The sequence below is a fragment of the Lemur catta genome, chromosome 16, assembly GCF_020740605.2.
Source record: "Lemur catta isolate mLemCat1 chromosome 16, mLemCat1.pri, whole genome shotgun sequence".
Taxonomy (NCBI): domain Eukaryota; kingdom Metazoa; phylum Chordata; class Mammalia; order Primates; family Lemuridae; genus Lemur; species Lemur catta.
The window spans coordinates 45,054,099-45,078,940 of record NC_059143.1 but is presented as its reverse complement, the minus strand read 5'-3'; the positions used below and the strand labels follow the sequence as shown (position 1 = coordinate 45,078,940).

Here is a 24,842-nt window from a genome sequence, read left to right as displayed (position 1 = left end):
AGATAATTTTTTTTTATTTCTATTTTTAGTAGAGACGGGGTCTTGCTCAGGCTGGTCTTGAACTCCTGACCTCGAGCGATCCACCGCCTCGGCCTCCCAGAGGGCTAGGATTACAGGCGTGAGCCAGGCCGGCCTCATAGCAGAATATTTTTTACTAGTCATAGAACAAATTCTGACCTTAACTCGTCAGTTGCTCAGTTTTTTTCATGTTATTTTAAAAAATTGATTTCTATTCTTGAAGAGCTAGTTTCTCTAATGGTACCATTTGTATTTTTTTTTAACATTTATAATAAGAATTATTTGAAAAATACTGAAATGTTTCAGACTTTTGTGGAAAAGTTAAACATCTCTTGCTATTAAAAGCTAACATCTACTATAATTATAGACATTTACATAAACAACAAAGATATCTTAGAATAGCTTGTTGAACTTATTTTAAATAATTTAAAAGTACTCTTCATAGGTACTTGCATACATGTTCATGTTTATGTGAGTACAAGGTGAATCATTTGTCTTAGAAGAGATTTATGAATCCAGTTTATCATTGTGAAATTGATATAATAATTTTTAAACTGTATTTTATTAACTAGATGTTTTTCTGTCACACAGTGTAAAAAACAGATTCTATCTAGGGTAAAGGAAGTAATGAGGAGGCTCTTTGCAGTGTTCTAAACGAGAGATTATGGTTAAACTAGAGTGGTAGTAGACAGGTCTTGCTGAGAAGTGATCTCACCGAATATATTTAAAATAATAAATCATTCTTAAACTATTACCATTATTACTGTTTTATTTTTGGCTCTTGCCAAAATATTTCTTCCATCTGCCTTATTTTACTAAATTAAATTATGGGATGAACAATATTATGAGATCTTTATGCAGTCAAGATCCCCTTTCTATAATCTTTTTTTGGCCTAATTAAAACAAAGAAAATAGCTCACTCATTATTCAAACATAGATGTCTGAACTGATAGCAAAGACTGTGTTGAAAGGTCTTGAGGACAAATTTAAACAATATAAGATAATTTAATTTTGTACTAATAGTTATATATAAATTTAGTTAAATGTTATCAGTATTAAAGTGAACTAAATGTTTTAACTGATTTGTTACATGTAGGACTTCTTTCATGCTGCCAGAAACAACCAGTCTTTGTTTTCTAAAATAAATGAAGAGAAAATAGTTTTTTTCTTACATTTATTAGGACTAGATACAAATGGACATGCTCATCGACCATCATCAAGGTAATTTAATTCTTAGTTCAATTTGATTTATTTTGAGGGAAACAGCTATTCTGTTTGAACTTTTAAAGTACTATGTTGTTTTATTTGTAATTATAACAATAGAACTAATATTTTAAATAGCCACTGTAATATACAGTAAGTTTTCAATTACATGAGATGTAGTATCATACAGTGGTTAAAATCACATGTGCTGTGGCCAGACTGCACATTAGTGTAAGTGAAATTTATCCTGTACATATATTCCATATTCTTCATTTATCAAAGCAGAGAAAAAATATTTTATCTAAAATGTCTGTATATTTTAGTAACATTTTCATTGAATCTTGTAACAAAAAGCATTTTATGTTAATTTTTATATCACAAAAAAGATGTAATTAGCTATTCATTGTGTATTCCATCTAATCACTGTTGTATCTAGCAAATTATTATATAAAGTTTTGTATACAATAATATGTATGCAATAATATTTGTATACAATAATAAGGTACCACTGCTTATTTCACAGCAAATATTTTTCTCACTTTTGCAGACCATAAGAAAAAGAAAGAAACTATATTTTACTTTTATTCTTTATTTTGAATTTGGTTTAGATTACCCTAACTGTAACCATAAAACCTATCAGGTTAGCTGCCAGTAATGAATTCCTCACATTCCCCTTCTTTAACCTGATGCACTGTTTTAGTTAATGGAATCTTCATACCAAACCAACCTTGTTCAACTGTATGTAAAGCTTAAATATAATTTGTTCAAATCACATTCTGTTATTCTATTTCATATTCAAATATTAGGGGTGAAAAAATTTTATACTTGAAACAGTGATACTTATCTATTAATGTGGCCAGAGCAGTATAGTGTACATTATGAGACTTGAACTTGAAAGTCATAATTATCTCATTTGAGATCTTAAAAGTGTTCATTAAAATGCACTTGATAATTAATACTCTCCTTTTAAAAAATCTCTGAAAACTACTTTAGGTTCTTTTGCTTTAATAAAAGAAGAAAAATATTTTTAATAATCTAAAGAGCTCTGATTTTAAAATATTGAAGATAAAATCTAAAAGCATTTCAGGAATTACTGACATTGAATGTAATGAGTTCATGTTGAATAAATTTGATTTCTCCAAATTAATTTTATTTGTTCATTTTCTTTATAAACAGGGACTATAAGGACAATATTAAAAAAGTTGATGATGGAGTAAAGGAAATTGTGTCCATGTTTAAACATTTTTATGGAAATGATGGGAAAACGACATTTATCTTTACCTCTGACCATGGAATGACAGACTGGGGTTAGTCTGTCTTTAATTGATATGCGCCTTACAATTAAAGTAGTGGTAAATGTAGCTTACAAATATTTTATAATATTGGGAGGATTAAATACCTTAATATGTGCAAAGTGTCTAGCACATAATAACTGTATTCTTAAAATGTTAGTGTAAAAAATAACTGATCTTATATAAAGAATCTTTTTTCTAACTATAAAAAGAATATTCATTTACAAATGAGAAACTAGAGATAAGTGTGGAGAAGAAAATAAAAAGTACGTATTATTTATCTACATGGAATTAACTGTATGAGATGGCAAAGGGGGTGATGCTAAGATGGCATTAATGAAGGACCTAGTACTGCTGAAATTCTGTTCTAGATAAGCCTGTGCCCTCTTTGAGATTCCCAAGGCAAACACAGTATGCGAGTGGGGAATGAAATAAGACAAAAATGAAGTTTGGGTCCTCACACCACAATAGAGAATTCTAGTGAGCTGCATTCCCACTTTATAAAGGGCTTCTTTTGGCTACATCAGCCAGAGTAGCCTGGAAGAAAACCCAGAGACCTTGTCCTCTCCAGAATGGACCTAGCCGACACTGCATGCCCCAAGCTTGGGTGATTGCTGCCCAAAGTAGCCGTCCCTGTTCTTTCTGTCTTTGGTGCTACTCTGGCAGTGGCAACATCTTTCTGTCTCACTGTTTTTATTCTTCTTTCAACAGGTTATTCAGCAGACATTCCAATTTTTTGTTTTAGTTTTTACCTGTTTGTTGTTGATGCTCTGACTTGTACTATGGGAATATTTTAAAAATAATTGTTATAAAAAGTTTTAAGCATTTGGGAATGTGCTGGCTAGAATTAAATATATGTAGATCAACTCTTTAAAATGAAGTATTTTAAAAAAAAAATTAGCTGTAAGTTCTTCTCCACTTGTCTTATTACTCTTGGTATCTGATTTATAGGTTCCCATGGGGCTGGTCATCCTTCAGAGACTTTAACTCCTTTCATCGCTTGGGGAGCTGGAATCAAGTATCCTCAAAAAGTATCAGCTCAACAATTTGATGATGCGTTTTTGAAAGGTATGAACATTTATCTTTATTGTTTTTATACAGACAGCATTTTAAAATAAAACAAAGGTTTACTTTAAAAAAAACACTTTTCAAATTATAGTTTTAAATTCCTCATTTTGATATTTGTACCATTACTATTTCTCTGCATACAGTACAGACCAAGGGGTTTGGTTTGTTCTTTCTCTTCTCTCAGAGCCATTTGTTGAATGTTTCCTGGCATACCACTGCTAATAACTATTCAGAACTTTACAAGCATTTGGTAAATGGAATTTTCAATCTTCTTTTATTAAAATAATTTATTAATTAATTTGAATGTGAAGTAAATAAAGATTAAATAAGAAGAAATCTGAAGTTTCTTGGAGGTAAATCATAAATTTGATAGCAGTTTTGCAAACCAAATATTAATTAAAAACATGCTGTTAGTTACAAAATCATAGTATCTATAAGATATTAGATAAAAAGCTAGATACGATACCAAGCTACATCTACCCTGGGCCCTAATGAAGACAGGAGGGCAAGATGAGCAATGTACCCAACAGTATGTCTTCCGTAAGTAATGGTGCGTTTGCCAGTGGAGAGTACCATTCCAAACACAGGCCTACAGAGGAGGCATTTGACAGAGTGCCAGCATGATGCAGCCAGTGCACTGTCATGATATTTCCAGACTTATTTTAGTATAAAAATGAGAAAAAATCTAAAGGACTCTTTTTTCATCTACTACCTATCTTTGGGATAGTCCTTGCTTTCAAGAACTTAGTATTCTAGTAAGAGAGTTAAAATAATTGTAAACAAAATTTATAGATTATAACTGCTATGAAGGAAATTAGGGCACTATAATAAAACAGATAACAGGAAGTAGGGCTGGGCTCCTTTCCTCCCTGCCCCTCACATTTTTATTGAGATATTTTGTAAAGTAGGTAAAGTGCATTAATCTTAAATGTATAGCTTGATGAATTTTACATGTGTATGTGCACCATGTCATCACCACTCAGATCACATATACAACATTTGTAGTACCTAAGAAGTTTTCCCTTATGGAGTAGGATACTTTTTGTAGAGTGGGCTAATAGTAGAGCTGTTCACATTAAGGTTAAGAGGGAGCCATTCACTCAAAGGTGAGGGCAGGAGTGTTCTAGGCAAGAGAGGTTAGCAAATGTGGAGGCATAAAATGGAAAGAGCTTAGCTTGTTTGAGGCGCAGGAAGGCTGATGTGGCTTGAGCACTGTCAGCTAGAAGGAGAGTACAGTGAGTTGAGAGGCTGGAGGGGTAAGCAGGAGGTAGGTCATTTGAGACATGAAAGGCCGTGGGTAGGGAACACGAAGTGAGTTCTGAGTGTGTTGCTGTATCATTAAAGCATGTTAAGTAGAGCACTGCCAAGGTTCCAGTTTATTGTAGCAGCTACCTTTCTGGCTGCTCTGTGATAAATGGATTGGACTGGGTCTAAATAGAATAGTATGAATAGCATGGGTGAATAGTATGTTTGTACTTAGGAGATTTAACTTTATTTTAGTATTTGATTTCTCAGTGAATTGATGTTTTAGAATCACATGACTTCAGAGCTTGTTTGTAGCTTTTAGCAGGGCAGTTCAACTACTCATATACCTTTGACAGAAGAATGGTCCTCCTCTATTGGGGAAGGTCATCCTGTTCGACCCAGCGTGCAGCTTCAGGAGGGATGCACATGGAGCAGTGAGGGAGGAAGGGGATACCCGCCTAGCCAGCCAGATCAGCTGAATCCACCCTGGAGAACAATAGGGGGAGACAGATGTCATAGCCAGGTCGCCCTCACATCCAAGAATCACATGACTTTAAGAATCATCACAGAAGGAATATATTTTTTCCTATATGAAAATTAAATATCGTAAGTTATAGAGACAGGGAATGTGTATTTTTTCCTCACACAGATGACTAATGTGAATTTTTGGTAGCTGACTAGTAGAAGCAGCAACATACTTTTAAACTTCATTAGCTTATTAAAGCATTTTAAAAAGCTTAATAAATCATCACATAAAACATCAGATATTTACTTTTCAGTTATTCTTTTAAATTCTTTTTTAAAAAAGATATACCTCTACTTTTTAAAGCATCCTTTTTATTAATACTTGGCTTAAAATAGATGTTTCCCTTACTTATGTTTTCCATTAAGTATTGACCACTCCTAAAAATCAAATGATATATTCTTTTTAAAATCTTAACACTAGGTCTCGTGGCTGGTTGTGTTTTTCAGAATGGAGACTGGAGAACTGGAAGAGGCGAGATGTCAATCAGGTCTGTTTCAATTTAATCACATTCAAATTTAATGTCATCTCCTACAAGAAGTTTAGACAAAAAATATGAAAAAATAAGTATATTAATAATATTGACAAAGTCTTTTTCAAAACATTTCAGTTACTAAGGGGAATACTTTCATGGCAAATATTTCAGCCCAACTAATTTCTCTTGTGGCAAAATAAAAAAAAAAAAGTGAAAATAAAAGAAGACTCCCTCCAAACAACACTGGATAATTATTTATGTAAATTGAAATTTGCATGACTGTTAAATTTCTGTGATTTCTTCTTGTGGTTGCATTGCTTACTTTAAGCACAGATCTAATAAAGCTCCTGTTGTAGTTTTCTCTCCAATAGTATGTCAGTTACCGTTTCTTCTTTATTAACACATATTTTACCTTTAATTCTAACCAGCATCCTTACAAATGCAATGGGAAAAAGTAACAAGAGTATAAATTACTCATCTAAAAACCTTCTGGTGCAGGAAAACGTGTGGCAAACCTAATAAAGTTACACTAGTAGCATTATCTATAAATATGAAGTACAGAATCATCATTGTTAAAAATATGCTACTTTCATAGCCATCTTCACTATTTGTAGAAGGTATGTAGCATCACTGGGATATGGCTTCCAAAGTAGCAGGAGTATCTTGCCTTCCAGGTCACCACACAAGCTGACATTCCTTATGGTGCTGGACAAGCCAGGTCTAAGGTCTCACTTTCAGGCCTGTGGCTACAGAAACCTGTTTCTTCTCAGCATAATAAAAATAATCTTTTCTTCCAGGGTAGATCCATATTACCCAAGTAAATGAAAATGCATAATAACAATTTATTAATTTATAATAAAAAAATCATTGCCAAAGGCACAGGAATGACTTGAAGACCACGAAAAGAATATCTTTTTCTCATAGCCAGACCAGATCATAATCAGAAACTGAACGTAGTTTTGGCTATTGTTTGTGAATACAAACTATTTGGCTATTGTTTGTTTCTCAGAGTCTGTCAGCTACTACTCCTGTTTTAGATCTGCATCAGATGAGAATCTCTTTATTTATTCATTCTTTTCGCCAACACTGTTAAGTGTCTGCCGTGTGTTTAAACTTTGTGCTAAGTATAAATGATGTAATGGTGAGTAAAAGACATGATCCCCCTGCCCTGGGAACCTTAGACTTTAAGAGCAAGAACGGATACTAACTGAACTTGTATACAAATAAATGTAGAATTATATCTGTGAAAAGTACCACAGAGGAGGGTGAAGACATGAGAGTACAGAGTGGATGTTGTCTAGTAGACTGTGGTCAGCAAAAGTTTCCTGAGAAGTTGAGGATCGAGCTGAGATTGAAAAATAAACAGGAATTACCAGGCCAAGGCAGTAGGAGGAGGGCTTTCCCAGCAGAGGGAGCAGCATGTACACAGAGCTCTGGGAAGAGGGAATGTGGTTGTATTAAAGGGTCCTGGAGAAAGCTGGTGGACAGAGCAGCAGAGACTGTGGGGTGATGGGAGGCAGAAGAAAGGAGGCACAGACCCTGCAGGGCCTTACGGGCCTTGTGGGCTTAATCCTAAACTTGGGGAGCCCTTGAAGTGTTTGAAGCCTGGAGTGTAACACAGTTTATTGTGAAAGAATTGCCCTGGCTGCAGCATGGGGAAGAGATTAGAGGAGGCCAGCAGTGGGTTCTGGGGAGAGGGAAAAGGTGATTAGGAGGACTTCAGAAATTCTCATTTTTCTTGGGGATGGTACTTAGTACAGACAGCTCAAATGGTAACAAGTGAGAAGGATTGAGAGCCTGAGACCAAACCTGACAAAACCTCAACTTTAAATGAGGGACTAGTGAAGGTATCTGAAAGGAGCAGCCAGTGAGACTGAAGAAAGTCAGCTGTGCGGGGTTAACAAAGGCCAAGAAAGGAGCAGTCTAAGCCATGCTGTTGAGTGGTCTGGTAGTAACAATGACAGCAACAGCAACAGTTGTAGCTACCATTATTGCAGGCTTATTATGTGCCAGGTACTTTATAAGTTTTATCTCATTTAATCATGCCATAACTCTGTAAGGGAGAAACTTATATATATATATCTCTATCTATATATAGAGAGAGATATATATATATTTTTTAACTGATAAGGGAATTGATGCATTCGAAAGGTATAATAACCTGCCGAGATCTCAGACATTCAAGCAAGGACTCGAAACCGGGTATAAGGGCACGGTCAATTAGATTTAGAAAAAATGGAGTTTTCTAGCTCTCTTAGAAAGAACAGTCTATGGAATGATAAAGGGTCAAAACAAGTTAGAGTAGGCAGAGGAATGATGGGAAGATGAGGAAATCAAGACAGAAAGCGTGAACAACTCTTCCGAGGAGCTGGACTTGAAGGGATGATATCCAAAGTGGTATTTGGAATCTTTTAACTAAAGAGTCTCTTCTCTGTTTTATATCTTTCCTGGATTTCACTGGCTGGCGAAACCTCCTTCTGATAGATTCTTGTTTCTTTAGTTAATATATCCATTTATCCAGTTAAAATCTTCTCTCAATATTTATTTTCTGTGTAGTTAAGGGATCCTTTGCATATAGTGAAAACCTGTTACTTAAAATGGCCAGGTTGTTAGCTGTCAGGATAAATAATTTTTTCGTTAATGGTTTCTTTTAAAATTTATTTTTTCATAAGTTCCTGCACCTCTAGCAAATGACATTTTTAAAGATTAATGTCTTCTGTTTATTAAATAAATATTTGAAGGTAATTGATTATAATAAATACCATGGTTATATTCCAAAATATAGTTGCATTACATTATTTAATTTCATTGTTGATATCTGTAGACTTCTTATAATCGAACTTTTTCTATTTGTAGGCTGATATTGCACCACTGATGGCTTCCCTTATTGGAGTTCCCTTTCCCCTTAATTCAGTGGTAAGGAATAAAATGATCAACTCTCAGTATTAAAAAAATGTTGCATAGTAAAATTTACCCTTTTTTATGTTTTCATGTAATCTTTGATTACATTTAAAACTGTATATTCCTGTATATTTATTTCTAAATATGTAATACCTCAAAACTGCGTGTGTATTATAATTTATATCATGGAGCACAAGCCCGATAGCTTTTCTTTAAAATTTTTTATTTTCTAACCTGTGTATGATTTATATCTTTGTATTCTAGTTATAAGTGATGACAATGTATAGATAACTTTTTGAATACAAGCCCCAGAAACTAAGTATGTTTAAAGGGAAATTATTGAAAAGATATTGGTGCTTTACTGAATCCAAGGGGTGCTTGAAAACCAGGCTTTGAAATGACCAGGAACCAAGAGAGCTCTGGAGACTTGGAAGAAGGAGCCACAACCATGATCCCATGGCAGGGCCATTCTGCTCGGTGCACTGACACTAGGGCAGAGAAGAATTATGCATGTTTAGTGTCTGTCTGTTGACTCTCAAGAGTCAAATTCCAGATCATCTAGCTTGGGTTATTTGTCTACCCTGATTATAAGCCTACCATGTTATATTCAGTGGAGAAGATTTCTCAACAGGAAATGGTCATGCTGTTAAGAATGGTCCTCGATGCTGAAATGCCAAAAAACAAACCAAAAAAAACCTATCTATTCCAACCAGCCACTCTTATTCACTCTTCAAAATCAAACTTACTTTAAAAAAAAAAAAGTTATCTAACTCAGAATGCTGAGTAATATGACCCCAGCAATCATAAGTGTGTGTGTATGTGTGTAACTGAAACAAAAGTTTCACAAAATAGTCTTTACTCTTCCTATGTACTGTACACTCTCATATGTCTTATGTCTTTTTTTTTAAAGTATACTGGCTGTGGCCCACTATAGTGATTGTTTTTTGTGTATGAAGCACTTAGTTCACTGCCTAGCAGATAGTACTCTCTCAGTCAATGCTAGTTTTATTGAATTTAATTCATCTTTTTTGCTTTACTTTATTATATTTACTTTGTGAGAAAAATAATAGGACCTCTTTCAGTTATGGTTTTAAAAACGATTTTTCATTTAACAATTTCAGTTATTTTTTTGTCCCTATGCCTTATCTTTATTCTGTTCCTTTCAAGTCTGTTTTGTGTTATAAGAATAGCCTGAGCTTTGTTAATACTAACGCTAAGCCAGTGTTTATTATTTGCAGGGAATCCTTCCTGTGGATTATCTTAACAACACCGATCTTTTCAAAGCAGAGAGCATGTTTACGAATGCAGTGCAGATTCTTGAACAGTTTGAGGTGAAAAAAAATGACAAAACTACAATTGTAAAATCAAATATGTAAAGTGAAAATATTTGATTTTGTGTTTTAATAAATGCTTTTCTATAATTTATTATCTTTACATTTTGTGTATTTGATAAGCATTTCACATTTCTGGGGTGTAAGTTCCATGACTCAGTTTGAAGGTATAGAATTGCCTTTGAGGAGTGTCCCTAAATTGCCTTTGAGAAGTGTCCCTAAATGTGCCATATATGCTCATAAAGACTACAGTCAAGTCATTACCTATTGGAATTTGCCCCACAGAAGTAGTATTAGAGATTGTAACATTTCTTGACATTCCTTGTACATTATTAAATGAACAACTTAAAGAGTTGACCCTTTGACTAAAACTTTCTGTTATTCTTAACACTGTTAATAAGCAGTTTGGCTTATTTTGTTTTCAACTAGTTAAGGAATGAGTTTTAAGTATATTTCAGTAATGTTATTTTGTAGGATTGATAGATTTAATTCTCTGCTTATTGAGATAGTAAGAAAATGTTAAATTTTTCTTCAAATATTTATGAAACAATATAATAAACAAAACTCCATTTGTTTTCAAAGTATTATAGTTAACCATCCTTGAAGAATCACTTTAATGGATATTTGTATTTCAAAATGAAATTCATTAATTTTTTTCTCATTTATAATATAGTATTTTCATGCTTGGTTCCCAGGTAAAAATGATTCAGAAAAAAGAAGTTACTTTATCATTTTTGTTCACACCATTTAAGTAAGTCCCTTATATTTCTTTATTAACTTGAAGGAAAGAATTTGTGAATTGATGCTGATAGAATAATTTAGCTTACTTAAAAACTTTGTCTTTTTGTGTACAAATTGAAATATTCTTCTCTTTACTTTTGTTAAATAATGAGCCAAATGCTAAGATACCTTTGAATGGCTGGAAGAGGGGATAGAGAGGTGGAGAGATATGTGAGAAATACTAAGGAGATGAATTCAACAGGGCTTGGCTGGTTGGCTAGGAGGGTGTAAGAGCAATAAGGAAGAGGAAGACTGTGACTCCCTGGCTCTTGGCTTGGTTAATTAAGAAGATGCTGGTACCATTATGGCTTATAGAAAGAAGAATTGATTTTAGAGACAAGGATGAAGATATTAATTAATTAGAAATAGGGGTTTGGATCTCAGGAGATGTGTGTTGGTTATGAAGATTTGGGGACCATCAGAATACAGATGATGGTGGAAATTGTTACACATGTAAGAGCCTCTAGGAAGAATGAAGAAAGGGACAAGTAAAGGCCAAGGATCGATTCTGAGAAACATTGACTCCTATTGGGTGGGCAAAGAAGAGAGCCAACTTTGGTGGGCAGCAGATTTTGCTGTCCCAGATCCCAGGAAGTAGTGTTTTCCTCAAATCAGGAAAGGGAAATCTGAGTCACAGACCTGGCTTTGCAATACTGACTGTGTTTGTGGGCTTGGGCATGTTTACTCAACCTATTTTGAGGTTCACATTCAATTAGCAAGGATTTGGCTATTGGCCAAAATGAATATAAATTGTTTCATCTATGAGTCTTAGGGATGTGATTAATGACTTCATTGGAATCATTTTATTTATTTATTTACTTTAGAGATGGAATCTCACTTTGTTGCCCAAACAGTAGTACAGTGGCTAGATCGTAGCTCACTGTAACCTTGAACACTTGGGGTCAAGCAATCCTTCTACCTCAGCCTCCCAGGTAGCTAGGACTATAGGTGTGCACCACCACGTCTAGCTAATTTTTTAATTTTTTGTAGAGACAGTGTGTGACTATGTTGCCCAGGCTGGTCTCAAACTCCTGGGCTTAAGCGATTCTCCCACTTTGGCCCCCCAAAATGCTGGGATTATAGGCATGAGCCACCATACCTTGGCCTTCATTGGAATTATTTTAGATAATTTATGTAGCACTAGGGTGGTATTCATAAACTAGAAAGGCTTAAATATTGTATTGCCCTCTGAATAATGTGGTTGTATGCCTGAGTTCGTGTGTGTGTGTGTGTGTGTGTGTGTATGTATGGGTGTCTAATAAAAATAAAACAAAATTAGAATTTTATAAGCCATCATATAAAATTCATTACCCTAAATATATCATTAGGATATTATATCATATATATTTCTTATGCTAATTCTAATTTCCTTTTTATTGCATTATAGTAGAGTTGAGATTTGTTAATGGAATTGGATCTGAGGAATATGCAGATGTTTGGCCTTCTTTCAAGAGATATTTATTGATTGACTACTATGTGTATTGTGAATATAGCAGTGAACCGTATAGACAAAGTCTTTGTATGTGTAGAGTTTATTTACATTATAGTGGTACAGACTGACTGTAACAAAATAAACAAGTAAACAAAGAAATACATTATCAATTCCTTGTATGAAGGTTGTTGAGAGTGAGAATAAATGAGAGTTACTTAGGACCAGTCACTTTAGAAAGGCTGGTCAGGGAAGGACTCTTCAGCAAGGGTTCAGGCACACACTGCCCTCCTTCTTCCACATGGCCTGTTAACTGACCATAAACTTTCCATAATTTGATGTTCAGTGTCTGACTGCACGTACATATTTAGAGCCACTGCTAACTTTGTGTCACCTGGGGCCTGGCAGGATGGCTCATTTCCACTCACTGGCTTACCTAACCTGGAGAAAAATGACCAGCCTTGCCTATAGACTTGTCTGGCTAAAAATCACCACTAGATGAAAGCCTGCAATATGACCAAAAAGGCCTAAGATAAAATGAGAATTGACTCATGAGGAAATATATAATTCAAGAAACAGAACAGAACCTAAAAATATTAAAATCCTCAGAAATATTTAAGAAACTTTTTCATTCATGAAATAAAACCAGCATGAACTTTACAAAATGAGAAAGGATACAGAATGCATTAAAAACAATAAGGAAAGGAAATGCAGCTATAAACTTAAAGACAGAAAAATTGTACAAGAATTGTTCAAATGGGAGGCAAATCCTCCAAATTAGGATAGGAAGTGAGTAGACCTCCAGCTAAATGAAATGAATTTTAAGTAATAGAGGGATTGAATAAGAAGCTGGAGGAAATTAAGAACATGATGGCATACATAGAAAGCATACATTTCTTCATCCTTCACCAAAAAAGCAATGACAATCAGAAACTGAGTGGAAAAGGAAACATTTCCAAATTTATGAGAAAGCATGCTTCAAATACGAAGCAACTTCAGATGTGGCATGATTTGAAGTGTTGTTGGGCGTGTGAGAAAGGGAATTCATTTGAACATTGTCACATAGATCTAGGCTTTAAAGAAATAGATAGGAAAATCTAATCATAGCACAAAACTTTGTTATCCAGTGAACAGTATTTAAATAGTCATAATAATGTAAATATTGTTTTTCAGCTTTAGAGTGAGCTTTAGGCAAAGCAGGGAAGAATTAATATGATTACAGAACAGAATGCAAATGTTACCAACCTTGACAATGTACAGTACGGTTAACAGGTTGGAAAGCAGAGAGGAAAGGAAATGTACATGGAATAGTAGTGGTGCTGTTGCCCACATAAAATAGAATATGGAGAATTCTGTCTGTAGTTGAGAGAGTAAGTCAGAGGTTTAGGTATTAGATTATTAGAGTAACCAAGGTAGCCAATAGAGAAGGCAAAACTAGTGATATAGCCGTATTGACAAGGAGGAAAGCCAATATCAGCATTGCAGTCAACAGAAAGTGCTTCAGGTCATTAGGTCAAGAAATAGTAAGAAAAACATATTAAGAAAAATGGAGGTAACTACCAGAATAACTTAAAATCAACACGTGAAAGTTTTTGGTCTAGGTTGGTTAACTGAGAAATGAGAAGGGTGGAGCAGGGATTTATTGGTTGTCATTATACCCTTTTGTACTGTTTGATTTTTAAAAATTATATGTATATATTGCTTTGATAAAATATGTTTTAAAAAAGAAAAATTAGATATTCTAATCTAATTAGATATTCTATTTGACAAAAATCAAATAGAATATGTATTAGGAAAAAAATACTATTCATAATAGAAATAAAATACCCAGGAATAAAATACTGAGAAATGTATATTGTGGTGAAAACTATCAAATTTTGCATAAGGACATAACAAGACTATATAAACAAATGCTGAATAGTACTGTTCAGTACTGTAAAAATGTCAGTTCCTCTCCAAATTACTTACTAAATACAGTGTAATGACAAAAGGATTTTTAATATAACTCAAGGAGATGATTTTAAAATGTATTTGAAAAATAAATTCTCAGGAATAGCTTAACTATTATTGAGAAAGAACAAGATAAGAGATTTGTTTTACTGGATAGCAAAACACATTCTAAAGCTATTTATAACAAGTGTGATATTGGTGGCAGGCTAAACATACACATCAGTGAAATTGATTAGAGAGTACATAGAGACTAGTACCTACAGATGAGCCCCAACTTACAGTAGAGTTACATCCTTTTCATTGTAAGCTGAAAATACCCTAAGTCAAAATGCATTGAATACCTCTAACTTACTGAACATCATAGCTTAGCCTCGCCTACCTTAAATGTGCACAGAACACTTACATTAGCTTACAGCCAGACAAAATCATCTAACACAAGGCCTATTTTATAATAAAGTGTTGAATATCTCATGTAATTTATTGAATACAAAACAGAGTAGTTGTATTGGTACTTGAAGTACAGTTGCTACTAAATGAGTATTGCTCTCACACTAATGTAAAGTTGAAAAATCCTGAGTCAAACTATGAGAAGTTGGGGGATCATATGGATATGGGGTTTGGTTTTGATAAAAGGTGGCATTTCAAATCAGTAGAGGAAAGAATTGTTCTAGGAAAATTAGCTGTTTATTTGGAAAAAATAAGCCTAGACCCTGTACTTCATTTCATTCATAAAACCAAATTCCACATTGATTAAAAAACAAAATATTTTAAAATAAGTAAAAGTGTGAGGCCTATAAATAAGACATAAAATGTAATACTCATATGGAGAAAATGGATAATTTGATTATATTAAAATTTAATGCTTCTATTCAATAAATTAATATGAAAAGTTAAATTTCAGATTAGGAGAAAATATTTGTAAAATATGTTACAAGTGTTGTCATTTATAGACTCTATAAAGAATCTTATAGAAAGAATTTTTTTCTTCAGTAAGAAAAAAAACAATGACCTTATTGAAAATGGACAAAGGATAACTGAAAATTCACAAAGAAGAACATCCAAATGGTCCCTAAATTATGAAAATAAGATCTGCCTCACATTTACTGCACATTTACTATTCACAAGGTACTGTTTTATGTGCTTCACATGTATTAAATAAATTTTTCCTCAATCCTGTGGAATGGTTACTATTATTTTCCTCATTTTACAAATAAGGAAACTAAGCCACAAAGAATTTAAGTAATTTTCCTGAGATTTTTCACCTGTAAGTAGCAGAGCCACAACTTGAAACCGGGCAGTCTGACTTCAGAGTCTGGTACATTTTTAACTGCAACAACCACTTTGCAACATAGTTTTGCAGTATCTCTTAAAAGAATACTCAAACTATATGCCTAAGAAAATCCACTTCTCAAAGTCTATTCTCAGAGAATTACTTGGATTTGCACAGTATCATTTTTATAGTGAAAACTGGAAACAAATGTCTATCAGTAAGAGAAATGGTAAAATTAACACTGGTAGTATCCATACTGGAAAATAGTATATGGCAGTTTAAGAAGAATGAGGTAGTTTTATACATGCTTATATGGGAAAATTTGTAAGATGGATTGTTGAGTGGGAAAGGTTAATTATATAACTATAATATATTATGATGTTGTTCATTTAAAAAATACAGACTAATACGACTGGTACACGTATGACTGCATAGGAAGGGTATGGAAGTACAACATACCTAACTGATAAGAGTGCTTTAATGAGGTTATTAGCTAGCACTGTAATAAGAATTTATTCATTATGTATTAAATTATATAAAATTGGAGAAGATACCAGAGCCAGGTGGAATACTGAATTGAAAATGATTTTTCTATCATTTAGGGAGATGTTACTGGCTTAAAGTATGTTTTAAATGATTTTTAAAAGAGCACTTACTTTTACCTGTTAAAAAAATTCATTCCTCTTTTGAGGTATTTTGAAACAGATATATTTGAGGGCATTAACTAAATGTTAGCTCTATATCCGAACTCTTTAATGTTCAGTATACCAGGAGGAACAATCACTATTTACCATCTGAGTCGATGGACACTTTTATTTTTATTTCTCTAATCCAGTGAATTTTTTTCCTTTCTACCTCGTCTATTTCTTTTTAATCACCTTTCATTTCTACATCATCTGTTTCTTTTTAATCACCTTTATACATATGTGCATAATATCAGCATTGTTTTCTTGGAAACTATATTAATTATTAACGAATATTGGCCCATAAACAGAAAAGATGAAAGAATGCTATTGTCATACATCTTTAGGTTCTTGTCACAAATTGTGTGTTGGAGTTTTCCATATCGAATGAATATCATACTTCCTTTTTATTCTTAGAAATACATTGTTCACCTGTCCTTTCTTAAGTTTGACAAAATTCATCTAGGACACTGACATCTGAAAATTCATAGTCTTGAGATTTGACTTATGTGATTAATTTCACCAGCATCATTAGATTTTAGTTCAGTAGTATCCTCACCATTCTTCTATTGTCTTCTTTAATCTTTTCTAGCATAGTTATGAGTAATTGATGAATAATAAAATAATTCCTAGGGTGATGAAATTGCAAATGTTTCAAGACATAGAAAAAATAAGATCACTACAATTCTATATCCTAGACTTGTCAAAGAATCCAGTGGGTCTGTATGGTAATTGCATATCCTATGATATCCTGTTTTTTACAAAAATAAGTAAATATTCCCTTTGATATTTTAAAGACCTCTAAAAAGAATAAAAGTCATGAAATATTCATTCTGACAAATAGAAGTGCTCAAAAAAGAAAGGAAAAGCTAAAATTGGGTCCAGTGGACCCTGATGGTATGCCAAGGTATGACCAGCAGGTGGTGCTACATGACTAGGAGAAGCAGAAAAGGTTTCACTACAGGTGAAAGTACCTTAAGAAGGGGGAAAAATATTTAACATCTAAAAGTGTGTATTAAATTATATAGTATAGAGTATATAGTATAGAGGCCAAAGTAAGACAAGAAATAATTTAAAAGAAAAAAATGCCATGAAATGAGGGAAAGAAACCTCTAAAAACGTCTTTTAAGAGATATTTTAGGGGGAAAGATGGAACTGGGAAGGAGATATATAGCTTGGCGATAGAAGCCAAAACGTATGTTATCTTTTATTTGAAAATCATTATGTAAATTCAGTAAATTGAAAGAAATTTTAACAACAAAGTGTATTTTCTACTAAAATGGCAACAGATATTTGGTTCCTTTTAATTCATTTATTTCTTTTAGCTGATAAAAGTTCCTCCTTTAGACCAAATTTAAATATTAGTTTTATGTGAACCTTTCTACCACTTTACCTACCTGATTTGCTAATTATTTATAAGAAATGTAATTTTCTGCTTCAAAACTGAAATTCACCTTTTTGGAAAAAGCTTCTATGTATCACATACATACATAAGAAAATATTATTCTTTTATTCACTTACGGCATGAAAGATGATATGATTCTATATCATTGATCAAGCAAAAGGAATGCAAATTGTTTTAGAAATAATTTTTTCTTCTGCTTTCTCTGTTTTTGTTGTCCTGAATTATTTTTTCCTTTAATCCAAAAGGTATCACTATTATATTAAGCCATGTGTAGATGTGAATGAATTTTTTTTTTTTAAGCAAAAATCATAGTAAGAAAGATAGAATACTTCAAAGGAGATCTTGTCCTTCAAACACTAGGTCATCCTGAATAATTGATAAGATTCTTGATAATCTTAAAATGTGATTTTCTTTCTTCTATATTTAGTTAACCATGAAAAAAAAAGGTATAGTAACCATTACAGCAAAGAAATGTGCACAGTTTAAGACAATACTTTTCTTTTTACTTAAACATAACATGTTAATTATAGATTCTTTTCAAACTTGATGTTTTCAATAAAAAAGATTTAGTCAATAAAGAAAGTTTTTCCTCACTAATTACTTTGTAAAATATTGTATTTCAAGGATGTTGCCTTTCAAGTTAGTACTCTATTAGTTTATTCATATCTGTAACCATGCATAGATTCAGAGGAAAACTAACAATGGAAAAAATGTCACTTTTCCTCTTGGGTAACCTAAATTTTGGCAGGTGATAGGAAGATGTATTAGTTTTCTAGGGTTGCCGTAGCAAACAGCCACAACCTGGGTGGCTTAACACAGCAGAAATTTATTTTTTCACAGTTCTGGAAGCTAGAAGTCCAAAATCAAGGTGTCATTAGGACCATGTTCCCTCCTGCAAAAGCTCTAGAGAAGAATCCTTCCTTGCCTCTACCTAGCTTCTGGTGGCTGCCTGCAATCCTTTGTGTTCCTTGGCTTGTAGCCATATCATTCCAATCTCTATCTCTGTCATCACATGGCCTTCTTCCCTGTGTTTCCGTCTCCAGATCTCCTGCTTCTCTTGAAGACCCCAGTCATTGGATGGAAGGTCCACCCTCATCCAGTATTAATTCATTTTGCCTTGATTATATCTGCAAAGACACTATTTCAAAATAAGGTCACATTCACAGGTACCAGGGATTAGGACTTCAATATGTCTTTTTGGGGCACACAGTTTAACTCTCAGCATAAGGTAATATAGTTCACATTTGTCATCATTTTAGCCATTGCAGAGAAATTATCTCTAATGCTTCATCGATTCACTTGCTTAACCAATGTTTATTGTTTTCTTAGAGGTAGTGGGTTTTGGAAAATAAGACAGAGTGCCTGTCCTTGTCGGACTCAAAGTCTAATGGGAACATATGGAGAATATAGCAAAAATTACAATACGGTGTGATAAAGGGATAGTTCAATGGAGTATGAGTGACAATTTGTTTTTATAAGGACACTTGAAGAGCACCAAACCCACAGATGAGAGATGCAGATTTATAGGAACTAGGGAAGTTAGCAAAGACAATTTCAGTGAAGACTGTTGAGAAGAGGGCTATTGTATTTGTTGTTGCTACCTCAGACGGCAATTGAGATGGAGACGCACGGCACACTTCTGCAGTAGTAGTAGCCAGGATACTGCAGTAGTAGTAGCCACTATCTATACCTGCTCTCATTAACTTTACACTAATTGCCGTGGGCTGTAGTGGGTCTGAGGTGGGTAAAAAAGTGGGATATAAGGTAGTATGGCAGGTAAAGAAAAAGATTGGACTTCAGATAATAATACAGGATTCAGGAAGCAATTCCACTATTTTATGAACAAAAGCATAGGAAAGGCAAGGGTCTCAGGGAAAGAATATTCTCTAATTGGACATTTGAATTGGGTCTTCAGTTACTACGTATATCACCTTACTTTACAGAATCCATTCTTGAAATGCCTTTAAGTTATTGCTTTATCCTCACATTATAATTAAAGATTTTGATCATAGTTTACACTAGTTCTTTTGTCCCAGGTTAATAAATCACTCAGAATCTGTAATATAAAATGACATTTTCTGTGGTAGAATTTTAGGAAAATGACAAAAATGTACAGTGTTTACAATGAATTCATAGCATCAATGTTTGGTATATTTGGGAGAATGTAGAAAAATGCATTGATCAATACAAAGTATGATAAATTAATCATTTAAATTCCATATATGTTGAAAGAATCTTCTTAGGACAAATAGGTAAAGTCTTATGGTATTTCGTGATATATGTCATAGTATTTTTGAAAGTGCTTTTGTTAATAAAAATTGAAATTGTATAGGCAAAAAACAAATATAGTGACTAATCCAGATAGAGATTCTTGTTTTGAGATTTTTTTTCTCATGCTATTTTAATTGTAAACTGTTAAATATAATCCTTGATGGATTTTAGTAATCATCAACTACTAAGTCATCAAACTTTTGTAACTTTATTATATTTCAGAATTATTTTTAAAGTTTTCTAAATTATTCTTTGTGAGTTATGTATGATATCATGAAAGCACTGATTTCTCAAGTATATTCACAACAAATTAATATCTCACTAGGGAGCACTTATAAGCACTAGTCCACTATTCTGTTATACAATTATATTTATATGGAGGTAGAATTTATTAATCATCTTTGATTTGTGGAGATCAGCCAATCAGGGCTTTCTTTATTGGCATCTGAGAACATAATTTTATTCATGAAGTCTTCTCTTTGCCATATTAAATTATGTAGTTTCTTCAGCCTTCCCTTAATTTTCAATCCTTTAATTGATTTTGCTACTATTCTGAATTCACTCCAAATTGCCTTGTCACTGTTTTGTGCCATAAACCTAGCAGCAAAGAAGTGCTGAGCAGATGCATTCATTAGGAGGAAAATGATAAAAATCTATTGCATTCTAAGAGTATTATAAAAGAAATATTAGTTGAAATAAAAATAATGTAGAATATTAAATAAGTTAGTAGAAATTTAGCTTATATGAATAATCTAGGAATTTTAGGTTGAAAATTTTCTTTTTTTATCAATACATAATAGATGTACATGTTTTAGGTATACAATACATTCATATAATCAAATCAGAGTAAACACACATACACACATAAATGGTTTTAGATACCATTTAACTGGATATAGAAATTCCATTTAATACCTATTTTCCTGAGTGTTTTTTTTAAATCATAAATGGACTTTAAATTACATCTACTGCTATTTAATGAGCTATTGAAATGATCATGTGCTTTTTCTCCCATAGTCTGTTAATGTTGTAAGTTACATTGACTTTTTGAATGTTAAAACAATCTTACACCTCTGGAATTAATCCAAGTAGGTTGTGATATATTATCCTTTTCTATATTACTAGATTTAACTTGCTGAAATTTTGTTTAGGATTTCTCCATCTACGTTCATGAGAGATAATGCCTGTCATTTTCCTTTCTTATAATGTTATCCAGTTTCGATGTCAAAGTTACATTGACCTCATAAAACAAGTTGTGTTTTTATTTGAAGAATTTGTGTAATATTGGTGTTATTTTATCCTTACAATGGTTGGAATAAATCCCAATTGAAGCCATCTGGGACAAAGTGTTTTCTTTGTGGGAAAGTTTTTAAATACAGTTTTTTGTTCAGGTTTTTTAAAGGCGATAAAGATGTGAGTAACAGGCAAACAAAACCCATTCTCCTACATGGGAATTAAACTTGGATTCACAAGTTAATTCTATTTCTGTAGGAACCTGATAAAAATGGAGTGTCACCTTACAGTAACAATCATCCAAGATTTATAAATAGTATCTGGACTGGGAGGACTGTGAATAAACTATAAATTCCTAGTGGGAATCCATATCTGTGAGCATGATGCAATGTTTTAGCTGGGCCTGTTTTTTGTGGGATTCCTGAAAGCTAGGCTCACAGGCTATTGAAAGTGATATTGTTCAACAATGGTTCTGAACTACTAGATATCCGTATGCAAAAGAATGATGTTGGGCTCCTACCTCACACCTTATGTAAAAATTAACTCAAAATGGATCATAGACCCAAGTGTATGAGCTAAAACTATAAAACTCTTACAAGAAAACATAGGAATAAATCTTTATGACATTAGGTTAGGCAGTGGTTTCTTAGCTACAACACAAAAAGTACAAGCCCCCAAAATGTCCTTGTTTTACCTTCACTTTTGAAATATCTTTTAAATGGGTGTAGAATTCTAGGTTATGAATTATTTTCTTTCAGCAATTTAAGGATGTCATTTCATTGTTTTCTGGCTTCTATCATTTTTTCTGTTTGTCTGGTTTTCAGCAATTTTACTATCATGTGCATGTGTAGTTTTCTTTGTATTCTGCTTGGTGTTTATAGATATTCTTAAATCTATGCATTAGTGTCTTTCATCAGTTTTGTAAAATTCTTGGCCTTTATCTCATCAAATATTGCTTCTGCCAAATTCTTTCTCTCCCTTCCCTCTCTGGGATTCCTAGTATTAATATATTCATACTAGACCTGTTCATAATGACTGGTATATATATTTTTATGGTCCTTTCTGTATTTTCCAGTCTTTTTGCTCTTCAAGCTTCAGGCAAGATATTTCCTAGTGAACCTATCTTCCCTTACACCAAATCTCTCTTCTGCTGTGTCCAGATTGCTATTACTGAGTTCTTAATTTCAGTTTTATTATATTTCTTTAATTCTAGAATTTCCATTTTGATTCTTTTAAACAATAGATTCCAGTTCTTTGGTACAATCTTCTATCTTGTCCTCTATTATTGAATATATTAACAATGATTATTTTAGCATCTGCACCTCATAATACCAATAAATGAATCATTTATGAGTTTGTTTCTATTGTATTTTTTCAATTGGTCCTGTTTGTTAATTCTGGTAGTTTTAAAACATGCTTATCACTATACATTAAACTCTGGGTTATCTCATTTTTCTCTGGAGAGGTTTTACCGTATCCTCTAACAGGCACAAGGAGTGGTGGCTAACTCAAAGCTGTGTTGCAATTTTACATCTCATTTGACCTCTGGTTTGTCTCTGTTTTTAGGTGTAGACTCCCAGGGATCCCAGTTGAGACCTTGTTATGTTATCTAAAACCTTTCCTCTCTGGTGGTTACTGAATGCCAATTTTTGTCTCTTTCTTGACTCAAAGTTTCAATAAAACCAAATTTGACCAAAAGCTAGTTCTTGGAAGAGTTTAGTTAACCAGCAACAATACAATATAGCTCAAGGTTTATTTCTTTCATTTTTGTTTTGTTTTGTTTCTTAATTTTCGCTATCCTTTTTTTTCAATTAAGAAAAAAAAAATACAATTGGAATGAGGAAACACTTCAAACCTATTCTTTTTTTTTTCCCTTTTGTAGGTTGCTTTCTGATTCCAAACAGCTCAACATTTTAAGAAAAGCAAGATCTTATATAAAACAGAAAAAGTTTGATGAAGTAGTAAGTATACAGGCCTTGTAAATGTAAATAGCTGATCATCATTTTGGGGGATAGAGAGGGGAAATGTAGGGTGATGGATAACAAAGTTAAGCAGGAAAGGGAGCTTTCCTGAGCCCTCAGGGAACAGTTGAATTTCCTGAGTAGTTGCTTTAGCCATGGACATAGTTCTTTTATTTCAGATAATATTATGGTAAATTTTTCTAGGTTAATGTTAGAAATGAACTATTACCATTTTTTCCTTTTTTTTTTTTAGCAGAGGATTGAGTTCAAACTATTACCATTTTTTAAAATGAGAAAATATATTACAAGTTGCAGTCACCCTACTTATGTATAATATTTTAGAATGCTACATGTTGTCAATTGGAATTACCTATCCACTATCAGAAGTCTAATGATTCATATTGAAGCTTTGACTCTTCCCAACCCCTACTTCAGATTGTTTTCATTGATTTTTTTCTTTGTTAAATGGTCATAAAATTTTAAAGTAGAAAAGAATTCTATTTTCAGTTTCTAAAATTGCCTAAATAATTGCTAATCCATGCTTATTTTTGTTGTAGTTTTAAAATGGTAAGCTATACTTCTCCTTTAAAATATTAAGCTATTTTAATGATGCTTTATAACTTATTTGGGTAATCTGGTATGAGAAAGTAAAAAGTGATATAAATATGATCATCTCCATTATTTGGGGAACTATATTACAGACCTTCATTTCTTTCTTTCATGCATCGTCTGCGTTATTTCCACAAAATGAATCATTTTTAAACACTACATATATCATAGAGAGTTTCCATTTACAATGCCTTTTTTAATCAAGATTAAAAAGTTCATTTTACTTTGGATTTTTCTCATACTTTGCAAGAAGAGCCTTGAACAATTAAAATCTATTCTTAATCCATCATCTACAGTTGCTCACTAATTTTAATATAAAGGTTTGGCTGTTACAAATTTTCTTTCTTTGAAATTTAGGTGTTCTTATTTTTTCCACGTTCAAGTTGTATTTTTCTTTCTTTGCAGGTCTCCCTATGCAAGGAGCTAATCCATCTTGCATTGAAAGGACTGTCCTATTATCACACATATGACAGATTCTTTTTGGGCATCAGTGTTGTTACTGGTTTTGTTGGATGGACATCTTATGCTTCTTTGTTGATCATCAAGTCGCACTCCAATCTCACAAGAGGTGTTAGTAAAGAAGTTAAGGTAGGTTCAGAAAACATAATGAAGATTTACATGATGGTGTAAAATCACTAGGACTGAAGAAAGAAATTGAATCAAGTCATGTGTAATGAGTTCATAGAATGTGCTAGTCATTGTTCTAAGCTAACTCTTATTTATTTTTCATTTGCTTTTGTTGTGTTGGATCTTTTTTCAATTCATCTTTATTTCTTCAGTTAGAAAAAAGATGTATGGATAATAATAGCCCTCTAACTTGAGAGGGTTATAAAGGTAGTTGTATAAATAATTTAAATTCTCCTATGGTATTAATAGTGTTGACTTTCTGTTCTTTTTTAAATAATTACTTAGCATGTTACAAGTATTCCATATCTTTTTAGTACAAATGGTCAGAAAACTACTTCAAAGCAATATAACATACCATAATGTATATATTTTTCTTGAATTATTCTTACCTTCTTTCAACTTGTGAAATTTCTCAAAATACAAATTTCCAGAACTTTCTTTTTATCCCTATTTTAAGAATTCATCCCTACTTTACTGTGCTTTCAATTAAAAAAAAATCTCTTTATTGATACTTCATATTACTGAGAAAATATAACTGCATATATGTTTTTACTATATTGAAACACTT

General features: G+C 32.8%; 1 protein-coding gene across 1 annotated transcript in view; it reads left to right on the top strand.

Annotated features, from left to right (window-relative positions):
• The window catches only part of PIGN (phosphatidylinositol glycan anchor biosynthesis class N), an 88,459-nt gene that overhangs the window by 12,975 nt on the left and 50,642 nt on the right, over positions 1-24,842 (top strand). The window contains exons 7-15 of the mRNA XM_045527386.1: positions 1,115-1,239; positions 2,398-2,528; positions 3,465-3,581; positions 5,799-5,839; positions 8,681-8,740; positions 9,964-10,056; positions 10,752-10,807; positions 22,960-23,038; positions 24,053-24,235. Coding sequence (XP_045383342.1) covers positions 1,115-1,239; positions 2,398-2,528; positions 3,465-3,581; positions 5,799-5,839; positions 8,681-8,740; positions 9,964-10,056; positions 10,752-10,807; positions 22,960-23,038; positions 24,053-24,235 — 885 coding nt within the window. The remainder of the gene's footprint in view (positions 1-1,114; positions 1,240-2,397; positions 2,529-3,464; positions 3,582-5,798; positions 5,840-8,680; positions 8,741-9,963; positions 10,057-10,751; positions 10,808-22,959; positions 23,039-24,052; positions 24,236-24,842) is intronic.